The 15,299-nt window shown below is 50.4% G+C and overlaps 2 protein-coding genes across 2 annotated transcripts; both read right to left on the bottom strand.

Annotated features, from left to right (window-relative positions):
* Window positions 1-14: 14 nt before the first annotated feature.
* On the bottom strand, window positions 15-8,070 carry QDPR (quinoid dihydropteridine reductase). Its single transcript, XM_032950306.2, has 7 exons — window positions 7,816-8,070; window positions 6,340-6,432; window positions 4,103-4,199; window positions 3,336-3,476; window positions 1,963-2,071; window positions 1,344-1,427; window positions 15-445 (listed from the first exon to the last, which is right to left on the bottom strand). Exons 1-7 carry the CDS (start codon window positions 7,894-7,896, stop codon window positions 340-342), a joined length of 711 nt encoding a protein of 236 aa, XP_032806197.1. The 5' UTR covers window positions 7,897-8,070; the 3' UTR covers window positions 15-339.
* A 2,392-nt stretch (window positions 8,071-10,462) lies between these two features.
* MRPL35 (mitochondrial ribosomal protein L35) lies at window positions 10,463-14,080 on the bottom strand. The gene is made up of 4 exons (XM_032950307.2): window positions 13,975-14,080; window positions 12,874-13,066; window positions 12,415-12,586; window positions 10,463-10,859 (listed from the first exon to the last, which is right to left on the bottom strand). Exons 1-4 carry the CDS (start codon window positions 14,006-14,008, stop codon window positions 10,671-10,673), a joined length of 588 nt encoding a protein of 195 aa, XP_032806198.1. The 5' UTR covers window positions 14,009-14,080; the 3' UTR covers window positions 10,463-10,670.
* Between the last annotated feature and the right edge of the window lie 1,219 nt (window positions 14,081-15,299).

Here is a 15,299-nt window from a genome sequence, read left to right as displayed (position 1 = left end):
TAAGTAGATTAAAATTATTTAACTTTTTTGCGACATTTATTGTTCAAAATACATCTCACAAAAAGCATCACATTTCAATCGCTTAATCACATGATCTTCAAGGTCACATCAACTGTACACTTTGACGCCAGTCATGGGTCATCCAGTGGTTTGTACAGTCACGTGTTTCGCATGTGCACTGGGCCGTGACGTTCAGTGTTAGGTCATTGGTGGGGTCATTAGGTTCACGTTAACTTTGGTTCTTGTGAGGCTGGGTTGGACGCAGTTGTGTGTGCGAGTGGATGTGTCGGTTTGTGTGTCCCGGTGTAAGTGTGTCTTGGTGTCTGTGTGTGTGTGCATTCAGCGCTGTACTGTTAGCAGCTGCGTCTTTCCAGACTCGGTCAGCAGCTGCACCAGGCTCCCCGACGCAGGCCGCCCCTCCCCACCAGCCCACTTCAGCAGTGTCCTGCACACAAACAGACAGATCCCACCCCCCATTTGGCCTTACAGACTGCAGGGACGAATGATTCTAGCAAACGCTACATGCTTTCCCATACCTCCGATTAGCACGGTTGGCTACATACGGTACAAAATAAATTCAAAACACATACATACATGAAAAAACACATCCCTAAGGGGACATTTACGTGTTGTTTGGTATTTAAAAATATATTTGTCACGTTTATGTTTGTTTACCCAGAAATGTATAAAAGTCTAGTTTTCGTGGGTCGTGCAACGGGTTATTTTCAATGTCCGTTTTTAGCCAGAGTTTAGTGCGAGGGAGGAAACCAGCAACGAGATAAGATCCACCAACTATATGAGGAGACGACACTCCACGGTCAGAACAAACTTTCACACCAACCAACTTTCTATATTTTCCATCTCCCGACCACCTTCCAGAACCACTTGTTTAAGAGGCTCGCAAATCCCCCATGATCCACCTGCCTTTGCCAACAAAATAGTGGAAAAGGCATCTGCCATCCACACCCGGTTGCAAATGACACATGTGTATGTATGGAACATTATTTAGAAAATGTAACAATGTATTTTATATATTACAGAATGAAATAAGTATATGTTGCATTCAGTCAATAGTGGCTTATTAAACAAATATTTTTCATACCACAATGTGTAAAGTGTTACTAAAAGGTAAGGTATTCACTCTAATGGGACTCGTGTCCAATTGTGCTCGATTGGCCCTCAACCCAAGGATTGCCCCCAACAGTTGGGCTCAATGGGTTTTGTACTCCAGACGCCACAGGCGACCCCCGCAAACACCACGGTCAGTCACACAGCTCCAGCGAGCACCCCGCTGCACTCCCCAGCCCAGGGGTTTCCCTTGGCACCCGAGCCATGCCACTCACTCGGCCACGAAGCCCAGCGGGGTCCACGTGCCCGTGTCGGCGTTGGGCATAGACTTCCTGTTCATCGGCGTGTCCAGGGTAACCCTGCGATCGGGACGGGAGGGGTTGTACACACACACACACGGCACTCTTAGAAAGTCGTCGCCGCTACTGGACACGCGCGCTCCCCTGGGTCCGTTTCTCAGTGTCGCCGTATCTGCAAGCACGTGTCTTGTGCACATGCTGTGAGTGGTGTCTGTGTTCATGGGTGCACGTAGAAACGTGCATTTAGGCTATGTCTGTGCACGTGTGTCTGTATGGCACAAGCGTCGTGGTGACGTCACCGCCACTTAGTGGCGAATGGCGGTTGTTGTTGTTGTATGTATGTGTGCATGTGTATGTATTTCGTGTGTCCGCATGCAGGGGTTTGTGTGTGCTTGAGTCCGTGCGAGTTTCTGGGTGCCACATCTGTATGTGTGTGCGTGTTTGTCCGCATGCATAAGTGCCTGCGGCATACGAGCACTTTTGTTTACTCGAATGTCTATGTCTGTGTGTGCATGCTTGAGAGTGTGGCCGCACGTATTTGTATGTCATGCGTGGATTCATGTGTATGCGTGCGTGCGTGCGTGTTTATGCGTACGGGAGTATGGCCAGCACGGAGGCCCCGGCAGGAAGGCCGCTTCCGTCGGCCGCCAGGCTGGTGGTCAACTGATGTACGGCCGCCTTTGCCAGCCCGTAGCCCATCATACCTGTACGTACAGCACACACGCACAATATATCATACACGCAATGCACCAAGTGTACACATGCACACATAAACAAAAAGATACAAATTAATCCTTCACACGCTGAACTTCACATATATTACACGGACATGCACACCACTTCACAAACACGCGCACACATGTACACACTAACACCACTCTACGTTACACATGTGTAGTGGGTTCCAGGACACGGAGACGGCAGAATAGAAGCAGCACTATTTATTTAAACCTTAACAAGGGTTACACTAGAAGGGGTAGCGGCCCCTCCACCCGTATAACTCAGGAACACACCCCAGGCTCTCTGGCCTAAGCTCTAGGCTCCCAGTTCCTCCTGGTAGGGCTCTAAGGGAGGCTATCAGATCCGGCCCTGGTTAGGCACAGATCTCGGCACCCCGCCGACCAGACCGGCCCTTAGAAGGACTCTGACTCTGGGGCTCTGGGGCCGCACCACTGGCTTGCTGTGCCGGCCCTGAAAAGGGCAGCGGTCACAGGAGTTCCAGGGTCTCACCTAGCTGGCCTTCTTTCTTCACTGGTTGCTTCAGCCTCGGGCCCCACACTCTGCCCCGAGCTCCCTGGCTCCCCGCACTTTATACCCACTGGAGCCTTAGCGGACGTTGTTGTAGCCACCAAGGTGTGGGTGAACCACACCTTCCCGTGTCATGTGTTTATTCCCCATAGCACCCCTACACATGCATACAAATGACGTGTCATTGCTTGCTTGGACAAGTGCTGAAAGCGAGTGCCTATTAGGGGAGGCAAGACGCAGGTCAGGGTGATGTGACTAATATCACGTCCGTGCACCATGCCTGTTCCTGAAATTGATTACAGCACCAGGTACTCAATGAGAGCTAAGTGGAACAAAAGGAGATCCAGGCCAAGTCCAGAATTCCTAATTTCACTCGTGTGGTGTTTTGCCAGGAATAGAACTTGGGTTGAGGTGATTTTAAAGCAGCTGCTATAAAGCGGCCGTGAAGAACTTGATAACCAATAGCAAGTGGTGTCTGAACTTATCCTGGAACGCTCTTGGGATGACACAGCCTTAAGTGATTACTTGGTGCAGTGTGTAAACATCACTAATAGCGGGACAAAGGCGGCCGTACGTGGTGCTGGCCACCCACCCCCTTGTGTACTGTTGCTACCTTCATAGGTGGTTGCTAACAGCACTTGCCCCAACAGTCTGTTAAGGCTATATGGGGAGTCTTTGTGTGTGTGTGCACGTGTCTTTGTTTTTTTTGTGCGCTCGTGCCAGACGTAGGTCCCAGGGAGGCGCTGGCTCCCGTGAGCTGAAGGAGCCCGGAATCTCCCAGGTGCTTGGCCGCGAGCTGGGCGGCAATGGTCGACGTCCACACACTCTGCTTCAGCATCAGCTCCGTGTTCTTAGCCATCGCTGGACAGTGACACAGACACGGGGAAACGTGATGGGGAAGTGTTACAGCACCAGGGTCGATGAATTTAGTACCATTGTATGTATGTACATTGAATTTATTTCGCACCGTACGTAGCCAACCGTGCTGATCAGAGGTGCGGGCAAGGAAGTTAACAGGGGTCATCATATCGATAAAAGGGTTAGTGGCTAAGCAGCCTCATTTAACCAATTTGCACAAACAATGCTTAACTCACGATTTGAATGCTGCTAGCTTAGTTTCCTATTGAGAGCCGTAAGATGCAGGGAAACTTTCTTGGGTAAAATTGTCTGCACGGTTATGTTACAAATCACTCATCTCCATAAGAGATTTCATATCACACATTCATCCTTTGAAAGTTGATAAGTTTAGTACCATTGTGTGAGAGGTTAACAGTGGTAATAATATGGATAAACTATCCTCTGCCACGGGAATGGGGAATGTCAACTACATGTGACTACCAATGATGTGAGTGCCACCCCAGTACCGATGATGAACAGGGAAAAACACTACGATGTTATCAAATGTAATCAAAGGAGCACAGGGCAATTATGATCTGGGCTATAAGGTTAGAGTTTAGAGATCAGTGTGGTGGTGTTGTCGCATCTACCCTTGGACTTGGCACTTCCCCCAGCCCAGCCCCCAGCCACACACAGCAGAGCGTCGAGTTTGGCATCTCCCAGCAGAGCGGCCACCTCACCTGCCACCTGCAGTGCTCACACAGATGGCACACACACAGACAGCACACAACCGTCATTTGCCACGAAGTGGTAGTGATGTCACCACAGTGCTTGTGCTAGGCTATATGCACTTTAAGGCCACGTGAAGTGTCAACCGCCCACTGGCAGGAGGTCACAGGACAGACCCAGGTGCCATGGGTTGGCTGACTGAGATGACTGGCCGATGCACCATCTGTGTCCTCTACTATACCAACTTGCTGTGTTTTAGCCGCCCAGCTAGCGTCGCTCCTCTGCCCTGCGTTGTTGGTGGAGGGCGTCTGCCTCCAACTGCCCAGTAGCAGCGTCCTTCATGAGCCTCCTCCACAGAAGCAGATCTTGACACCGCTTGTACCAGTTATTGGCAAGTCCACTCAGCTCCATATCCTCTTAGACCACATCACTCCATCTCTTCTCTAGTCCCGTGCTGCGCTCGTTTAGCCCCCTCTATCCGGTTGAACAAAACAGCACAGACACACAGCCACCCCCCGCTTATCATGGGGGCAAGGTCTGTGAGTAGATATTAACCCTTTTCCCATTCCTAGACGTCTGCAAGTTGCAGGGTGGGTCCCGTTCACCGCTGAATCTCGGAACGCGCAAGCGGTTAGTGTTAATTGTATTTAGAGGCATAGCGCCGCTGTTTTAAAGATATTGTACGCAACGCAGAGAACTGTAGGGATATGACCGCACCCTATGATAGCCGGCGCCAAACTGTGCCACACGCCCTCCTGACTCTTTTAATGGAGGCCCAGCTTGGGATGTTTGGTGAATTTCTTTTTAGTATTTTTTACCCCTGCAGAATGAAAAAAAAATGCCCTGATACAACCCTATGCATGTTTCCACATAAATGTCTAAACATTGTCGTTGAATACGAAGCCTGCACAACACATGGCTACAGTTTTCAAGTACCAGCACATGGTCCGCCACGCAGGGGAGACACATGACACGCAGCTCCGTCAGTCTGTCGCGGGCTACGACCCCGTGTGGGATTCATATCGCACTGGCGTCAGCAGTCTGTGCGACTCAATGGGAAGCGCCGACAACAGCAGTTGCAGGTGCCCTCCAGCACCGAGGCTCTTGTGAGAACAGTGGCATTATTAATATTCATGGACTTCCCAGTGCCTAAGAGCGGAGGTTGTGAAAGCTAGGGGGATCATAGGGGTGTCAATGGGGAGATTGCAGCCAATAGAAATAGGCAGATTTACAAAATCTCAGACACACACATATCAGGTTGCAGTTGATAGGCACGTATATGCTTCGGTGAAGTGTATATCGCATTGTGGCTATTTCCCATCAAGCCACGTGACATCATTCACTGCGGCGCGTGTTGTTGAACGCACGAATATACGTTTAGAGTGCGACGGAGTGCAATTATAGTGCTCTTAAGCTATCGTATTCATCGTAATTTTAAATAAGCAATGCGACACATAATGCTTGTCAGCCCAGTGCTGCACTTGCATCACAGTGCTTTGTCTCAGCCTGCACAGATTGCTCCATCTAAATCTGATCCCCACCGTGTGCAATGAACAATGCACACTTTGGTGTGTTGCTTTACAAAATCAATGTGTTTATTGGCAAACTCCAGTCCCAAATTGCCGCTGTGCGTTTCTATTGGCCCCTGCAGTGGGTGGATGCGCGAGAGGATGATGGGAGGGAAGGCAGCAGAGGGGGTGTGTAGTGAGGATAGATAGCTGGCAGGGATTGGAGGAAAGACCTTTGCCCCTGGTCGTTGCAGGTTCTACCACATTGTGAGAAGGGACTTTGTTGTAGTAAGGCTTATGGGGTTTCATTGAATTGCCAGTAATTCCCAGAATGGTACTTCACAACCACGAGACACAGTGCCAAATAATGCGTCGTTCATTCTGCCGATAACGAGACTCACATGGGCAGTCTTGTGAGGTTTTGTGTGAATGACCGTTTCTCATAAATTGCTACCATGGGGTTTAAAACCGTGCACGGGAGTGAGAGTACAAGACTGCCTGGGAATGGAGTGTCGTGGTGTAGAGGTTCGTGCACTGCGCTTCAATCCTGGTGACCTGAATCGCAGGCCAATGACATCAGTGGTGATTGCTATCTTACAACACCCTGAGCATCCCCCTTAGGTTGACTTTACTGTGCACATGAAGTGTACCTGCTCAGCTTGTTCAGCTAAGGAGTCGCTGGGCTTGACCAAAACGTTGGCGTCCGCAGCATCATTGGCCACCAGGTCAACAGATGCCACCCACTGCAAAGGAGGGACAGACAATGAGAATGGTGACTCGCCAAACAGCAGAGAAGTAAACTTGAGGTGGCCAATCTTGATTTGAAGCTTTCGTGACTGCAGGAATCCATACTCTTTGGTTCTTTCGGTAAAGTCACGTAGGTGAAAGATAAAATACAAATAAATCACGACGTTTCGGGCGCAGACGGATCAGGGGGCCACAGCAATGAGCTCGTGATGCCAAGATATTCGGTAAAAAAAATACAGGCTCCAGCTACCTGTGACCAAACTGGATTTTTAGTGTGGCAAGTTGATGGTCTTACCCTGGTCACCAGTAATGGCACAAAAATATCACACATGAAATAGGATTTTGCACTAATTTTGGCCAAATTTCAGAAGTGAATTTAAAATATTAATATTTCGGTTTAACTACCAGAGTACGAATATTTGTCTGCAGCAGGGCATGTACAAGGGAAAGCAATTTTCCTTGTTCCATATGTGGCTTAAGGAAGTAATTTTAAAGGTGTTCAGATACAGTTCTGTGATATTATCTCCTTCCGCACACAGCCAATCCTCTACCACAGAAGTGATGCGGGCACTGCCTGTGCACGAATTCCGGATGGACGCCTCATCTCTCGACACTGGTAACACCACGAGCGGAATAACACCGGGAAAAACACACACACACTAAACAATCCTGGACCCATGTGGAGGAGACACAACACCTGTAAAATAGGAGACACGCAATCCAAAACCACAAGCAATGCAGCAACACATTCTACCATTTGTACAGAGTGGTCCAGATGTCTTGTGACCCCACCATTTAATGCTCTAAAACGTAATATTTTCAATCAATATATACCGTTTATGTAAATCAAATTCCACCCGGTAAGTGTAGTTTGCGAGCCCCTATTAAGTAGGGAATGGAACAAGCAGGCACAGCATGAAATAAAACATCCCCGCGCCTGATACAATACGAATTTAATTACGAATGTTGGCCGAGCCGACCCCGTAGACGTCGGCACGATCAGAGGGGTTAAAATAAAAATATATATATTAATATATATAAAAAATATATTAATGACAGAGAGAGGGGGGGCGGGAATCCAACCCGGGTGGGTGGGTGGCTAGCACCACGCCCGGCCGCCTTTGTCTCCCCAGTGCTGGCGAAGTTTACACAGCGCACCAGGTACTCGTTTGAGGCCGAGTCGACCTAGGGGAGGCCCCAGGCCCGACCGTCTCAGGTAATCCCGTCACCGACGTTCCACTCCGGCTCCCCCCCCCCACAGGTCGCACAGAGACAAAGATCCCCCGGAAAGCCTCAACACTGCTGGGGGCAAGTTCCTGTGCGCGCACAGCAGACCCCAGGAACAGAGCAGTCGGCGCGCGTGCTGTTCATCGCCTCACCCATTGCCTCGCCTTGAAGATCTTCACGCACTCCGCGCCCAGGGCGCCTCGCCCGCCGTACACGAGCACCCGCCTCGCCATTGTCCGTCTCTGTCCCTCCGTCTGTCTCTGCCTCTGAGCCTGTCTCCCTGTCTCTGCCTCTGTCGCTGCGTCTGTCGTCCCAGCGTCAGTGGCCCCCGAGGTCTGCTGCGCGTGGTGTCTGCGTGTCCGTCTCCTCCCTTGAGATCCGAGGTGACAGCGACCACCGCCACCCCGCCCACCGCCACCGCCACCCCGCCCACCGCCACCGCCACCCCGCCCACCGCCACCGCCACCCCGCCCACCGCCACCGCCACCCCGCCCACCGCCACCGCCACCCCGCCCACCGCCACCGCCACCCCGCCCACCGCCACCGCCACCCCGCCCACCGCCACCGCCACCCCGCCCACCGCCACCCCCACCCCGCCCACCGCCACCCCGCCCACCGCCACCGCCACCCCGCCCACCGCCACCCCGCCCACCGCCACCGCCACCCCGCCCACCGCCACCGCCACCCCGCCCACCGCCCACCGCCACCCCGCCCACCGCCACCGCCACTCCGCCCACCGCCACCGCCACTCCGCCCACCGCCACCGCCACCCCGCCCACCGCCACCGCCACCCCGCCCACCGCCACCGCCACCCCGCCCACCGCCACCCCGCCCACCGCCACTCCGCCCACCGCCACCGCCACCCCGCCCACCGCCACCGCCACCCCGCCCACCGCCACCGCCACCCCGCCCACCGCCACCGCCACCCCGCCCACCGCCACCGCCACCCCGCCCACCGCCACCCCGCCCCGCCCACCGCCACCGCCACCTCGCCCACCGCCACCCCGCCCACCGCCACCCCGCCCCGCCCACCGCCACCCCGCCCACCGCCACCCCGCCCACCGCCACCCCGCTTACAGCCACCGCCACCCCGCCCACCGCCACCCCGCCCACCGCCACCCCGCTTACAGCCACCCCGCCCACCTCCACCGCCACCCCGCCTACCGCCACCGCCACCCCGCCCACCACCCCTCTGGCTGCCTCCAGATCTCATGTTCCCTGCCCAAATTGTTAATGTTTTGCATGGTTCATCAATAGCCTCTCTTGATAATTCCCTCCTTGGCTCATGAATGCTCTCCCAGATCACAAGTGTCCTATTTAATCCATACCTTACTGTCCAACTCATACTCTGCCTAATACCTTACATAGTTCACAAATGAACTGGCAATCTTAAAGTTAGTTAATACATTCCTTGTCCTGTTCATAAACGGGCGGCAGTGGCCCACGCCTGTCATTCAGGACTGAAGGCAAGGCTTGATGTATGACACAAATGTTATGAAACTCCCTTCCTCTGGGTATGGGTGCCATACCCTGGGTCACCACAAGGCGGTACAGAAAATATGGGATAGTGTTACCCATTGCATGCATCAGTTTTCTCCTGGTGCTAATTTCCTCCCATATGTAAACTCGTTATTGGCCGATACCACCTTCACAGAGAATCGCAGAACTTGGGGCTGAATTTGGCATCATCTCACCACCTGGTTGGCTTCCTGAGATTCCTCATGCCTCTTGAGCTGTTCTCTTGGTGAGAGCGAATACTGTGCAGTGATACAAGTTGACATTATTATCAACCATCAGTATGGCACACTTTCCCTGATCAACTCATACAAGCCATGTCTGGCTCACTCCAATGTTACGTAATTTCAGTCTCATTGCCAATCAAGCCTCACTACCTTTGCAGACTCTGAAGCTGGAAAGCAGCTGGGTGAAATAGCATTTCATTGCTAAGAAAGTAAATGTGCAAGAGGCATTTCAAGTCTCAAAATATAATATATTGTACACACACAATGCACCATATACTGTTCAAGCATATGCTAAAAGGCACATTTGTAACACAACGCACAACACATACTCAGTTGGAAGGATTTTTTGTCAAGATATTTATGACCATTCATGAATGTTTACAGAAATGCAACTGCTTTTGAGAGTAACCTGTTCAAAGTTGATCCACATTAACAAGCGTTATTTGGGTTTTTTGATATGCACTCATCATTATCAGGCATTACCTTTACAATTTCCAATAGTGCTTAATAAGCACCACAGCAAAGATGATTGTAATGGGCTGGTGTTTAATATGGCAAGTGTTATAAGGTCTGACTTTATGGAATAGAGCATATGGGGGTATTCCTAAGATGAGCTGCTTTGTTATGTGTGTCTGTAAGACTTCTTGTGTTTCTGGCATCACAGCTAATATTGCATGGTGGGTGTTGTCTTTGTCCAAAACTTATATCCAACTATGTCAATGCAACATAACGGTGGACTTAGCAATGTGCAACCGCTTTTGGTATACACTGCACACACGTGTATGTACACTACGTATACTGTATATATGTACTTGGGGTATTTATGTACCTATATAGCAGAATACATTAATGTTATATATACAGTGCACATGTTTATACTGTGTACATGTGTATCAAATGTCACAAGATGGCATCAAATGAGCACTGGGAGTTTTAATCAACTCTGTTGCTGCGTAAATATTCCATCCTGCAACATCAGTACTGGAGGTCTGCAAAATGTAAAGTTAACATCCTGTGGCAACACGCAGCACTCTTGTAACTTAGCCAGTAAGCCATGATATTTAAGCATGTACACATGCAATTTACAGATGAAACCTGTGTTTGGGGCATCACGGGTGGAAAAAGCATCCATAGTGAGTTCTCAGTAATTTTACACTGTGGCACCTTTCATTGCTGAATCGGTCCAATTTTCTTTGAGGGCATGGCACGCTATACTGTACCATCAGCGAGGTGCAAATCAACTGAACCCAGACTGTCAGCTTCATTCAAGCCCTGAAGTTGGTGCGTTCATGGTAGAGCTGGTACGGGTCGTTCTCGTACCACTTGCGGCGCTTCCAGAAGTCGGTCACCATCTTGTCGAGCAACTTTGACTGCCACTTGTTGCACAGCACATGCTGACGCAGTCGTCGAATGCGCGGCTTGCGCTTCTTCCACAGGCGCTTCTTGCACCCGGCCTGTGCTCGTGCAAGTGAGTGTACGAAACACACACACACGAGTGCGAGGAGACAAGCGGTGAACACACACACATATGAAGCAGATCCAGACACACATGTATAAATCTACAGATCCACATACACACAAAACATGCCTGTACAGTCCCACAAAGAAGTACATATATGCAGGGCCAGAGGCACATGCACTCATACGAATCGTGGTTCATTACACATGTTCACGCATACATTCTCATTCTTAAATATGTATAAAAACCTATATATACACAACCAGTCAACCCAATGTGTTTTACATTTTCCGTAAAAAGAAACGAAGAATTAGCATAACACAATTGGTTTATATATATTTAATGCAAATAAAACAAACGGAGATGATGTACAGTCTACATAGAAGAATACGAGATATCAAGGCAATAAATATATGGCAGGCCAGATGTCATAGACACTACATAATCTAACAATATATGTGTCTAAGCTAAAGGGGATGCCATCCATGACGAGTGTGAGGAAGCACTCATCTGTTTACAGCCATGAACCAGTCACGTAAATTCCATATTAATTCTGTGAGGACAAATCCAAACAGAGTTGTATTGTTGTGTTCATTGGCTATTAGGCATGTAAAAATTAACCAATTAAAATTAATTCTTGCAATTACATTAAACACATCAAATGGTGTGTAAAAATGATTCGAGTCATAAATGTTCTCACCAAGGTGCGAAAAAGGGATCTTACATTGTCTTCAAGAGAGGCCCAATAATAATCAGAATTAACCTTACTTTGTAAACTGCCCACACGTATACAGAGCACAAAGTATTCTCTGTCAAACCGTGCCTTGTGGTACCCATACAGCTGTGCTCATGATGCGTTAAAGGAGCACATAGGTGTGGATATTGACGAAGGTGGTGTCATCTCAGACTATTGAGCAAATTTTGATTTAAAGCTTTCGTGACTGCAGTAATTCATATTCGTAGCTCTTTCGGTAAAGTCACGTTGGTTATGGGTTATTGTTTCCCTTCAACGTGACTTTACCGAAAGAGCTAAGAATATTGAGCAAATGTTTCATGTGGCCCTCAATAGATAAAGATCCCCCACATAGCCTTAACAGACTGTTGGGGAAAGTGCTGTTAGCGAGCACCTATGAAAGCCGGAAAGGTACACGAGGGGGTGGGTGGCCAACACCACGCCCGGCCGCCTTTGTATCCCAGTGGCAATGTTTAAAAACCGTACCAGGTACTTATTTCAGGCTGAGTCGACCTAGGGGAGGCCCAGGGCCGCTTCACATATTCGTCACTGGTGTTGGTCGTGAGCGTAAATGGAACTCGGGTCGCCGGGTTCGTAGCGCAGCCTGCTAACCGCTACATTACTGCTCTGGACACACCCACTCAATACCAAATACAAAGATCCCCTGTAAAACCGGTACCACGGGCGGCCAGCACTACGCCTGTCCGCCTTTCTCTCCCCAGTGCTGGCGATGTTTCCACAGCGCACAAGGTACTCATTTGAGGCCGTGAAGCATAGTGCTAACCGCTACACCACCGCTCCCCTCCTCGACACCCACCTGACGACGCAGCCATAGGCCGCAGTCCAGCCGCAGGAAGCGCTTCACCACAGCCTTCACCGTCTTGCGCTTCCCCCTTCCCTTGCTGAAGTAGATGAGGCTCCGGCGAGGAGGTTGTCCAAGCGTTCCCGTTACCTTATTCTGCCCGAGCACGCGGAGAGCTCCAATGCTCCTGCATTGAGAGAGAGAGAGAGAGCAGAGACCCAAACAACGTCATTGCAGTAATAATTAACCTGATAGAACTCTGGCAAATTAACGGAACTGATGATTGGTCGTTACTCATAACAAGTGAATCAACTATTAATGTTAGAGGTTAAAAATATTGTCCTCAGGCTGCTATTATAAGTTAGGATATATAGTTATTATTCAAGGAAAACCCACATGGTTTCGGTAGCAGCTATTTGTATGGTTATGGGTTAAGAAATATAGCTACTGTATATATTTTCTGTGCATACTCACGCCTGCGTGCTTGGAGAGACGGCAGTGCCTATGCGGAGACCGCTCAGGAGAGTTGACAACCCCCTCAGGTGGACACCGACAGGGCTGGGTTGGGCGGCGGGGAGAGCGAGCAAGGGGCCCCGCACATTCGGCACACTCAGGACGCGACGACACAGGGCTCTGCGCGCGGCGGGGAGGCCGGCCCTGAGCAGCCCTGGAGACGCGGGGTGGAGGGGGTAGAAGAGGAGTGAAGGCAGGCTCGGGTCACGACACCAGGCAGACGAAATCGAAAGCCAAGAGGCAACGCGTGAGGGAGGAAACACCGACCTGCAAGACCGTCCCCAAAGCCAGGTATTGTATTCAGTGCGGGGTGCCATTGGCGTACTTTGGATGAAACACTTTGCACGTATTTAGCGTAAGCCGTTGCAAGCTGTGCAACATAAGGCACAAACATGCGTTGTATAGGCTGCTGTGCGAGGCTACATTATCAGCAAAAGGCAATGCAGCTAAATTGTTACACTGGACTATGCTTCCCCGGCTTCCCTAACCCGCACTGCCCAGCGTGAAGTTTGTGAAGCCCCGCGATCTGCACGGCATCGGGAGGCCCTCGTGCAGCAGTGGACTAACAAAAGAGCTGCACATGCAGAACTTCACAGAATTTCCCCGTGTTTTTATTTATAAAGGTAGCTCAGCAGCAGAGCAAGTGGCTCGCAGTCGGTTGGTGGTGGGGAGGCGATCGATACAGAACTGCCACTTTGTATTTAAGCACAGCAAGCGGTTGTCCTACGGATAAGACTTGCCTCCACCAACGCAATGTGGGTATGTCTAACCCCTGCCTCGGGGCTGTACACAGGAGATGAGCACCGCCTCGAGTGTTCACGAGAGCACGAACAGTCCCGAGTCCAGAGCGACTCGGACTGATACACGCGACAGTGTCAATGCCGGGGGGGGGGGGGTCCAGTGCCACCCCAAATATCGGGTGCACGAACAGCGCAATGTTTCCCCACAGTCACCCCCCCCCGCCCCGCCCCAACGCGGAGTGCCGTCGAAGCCCGTGGTACTCGCGAGCGGTGCAGAGGAGTTGGCTAAGGCCGGGAGCGGCCTTGACCCCTCGGCACTCACCCGCCGCGCTTCTGCACACCACGGGGGCCGCCATCACGAACGGAAGTTGTCGCCGCACTCCCACCCCCACAGAGGCTTCCGTTTCCGGTTGACATCGTGACGTCACCACGCGAGGTGGGGGGCACTTCCGGCGAGCTAGGCAAAATGCTGGGCGTACAGTAACCACCGCGATGTGACGTCACTTCCGGTGCGGACCATGTTTATTTCACGGTTAAGTTATATTGCGTATTGTTGGGTTAGATCGCGTTAATAAGTGTCGTTAAACCCGGCGCAGCCGATTAGTAAGGTTTGTCACGTGAATAAAACGTTCCATTTAGTACACCGGTGTGTTGGAGAGTAAACTCGCAACTTTTATTTTGGATATCGGTCGCGAAAGCCTACATGTTGTTTAGTTCACAGGCTGCGGCTCTGCTCTCCACTGACTGGCGTCGTGGAGGAGATTATAAAATAAGAAAACTAAAGGAGCAGACGCAACGTCTCGTTCCTACACGTCTCTACACGTAAAACAAGACGAGGATTAACGCAGCCAGCCTGTAAGCAGCATTAAGACGATCAATATCGAAACTGTAGTTTAGAAAGCGGGAGAATTGAGATGGATTCTAAGCGGCAAATTCAAATCTCTATGAAAGAATGATGAATATGTGTCACTGGTGTAAATAGTTAAATAGCTATCACAGACACATGGCGTCGTGTGTCAGGTCGGTAATTTGAGTGATGTTTGCTGAACATCCGATGGTCAGGCGTCACGTCACCAATAGATCGAGTGGCACAGTAATGGACCACTCTTTAAGTTCTTATGTGCTTACTCTCTGGTTATTTTGGTAAAGTCACGTAGATAGAAAAAATAATTAAAGAAAACAACGTTTCGGTCGCAACACAAGCGGCCGTCTTCAGGCGAGAAAAATGATCTTCTTTGGTTTTTTCGGTAAAGTCACGTAGAATGAGAATAAAATAATAAAATTCTCACGACGTTTCGGTCACAACACAAGTGGCCTTCATCAGGTGAAGGGACGAGACCGTCTCGAGGACAGCGCTGGAGCGAGACAGTCTCGTCCCTTCACCTGATGAAGGCCACTTGTGTTGTGGCCGAAACGTCGTGATAATTTTATTGTGTTATTTTATTAATTTATTATTTTATTCTCATTCTACGTGACTTTACCGAAAGAACCAAAGAAGATGAATCCTTGCAGTCACGAAAGCTTTAAATCGAAAGAGAAAAATGATGTGCTGTGCGGTACATCAATGCACGTCTGTACACCAGCATGTGATGACTAAGTTGGGCCTGTGGCGATTGCGGATTGCTGTGTATGACACACGACAGGTAA

Source organism: Petromyzon marinus, chromosome 9, assembly GCF_048934315.1.
Source record: "Petromyzon marinus isolate PM22_M1 ecotype Great Lakes invasive population chromosome 9, UKy_Petmar_22M1.pri1.0, whole genome shotgun sequence".
Lineage (NCBI taxonomy): Eukaryota > Metazoa > Chordata > Hyperoartia > Petromyzontiformes > Petromyzontidae > Petromyzon > Petromyzon marinus.
The sequence above is the reverse complement of the archived record's forward strand: the minus strand, read 5'-3'. Positions and strand labels throughout refer to the sequence as shown.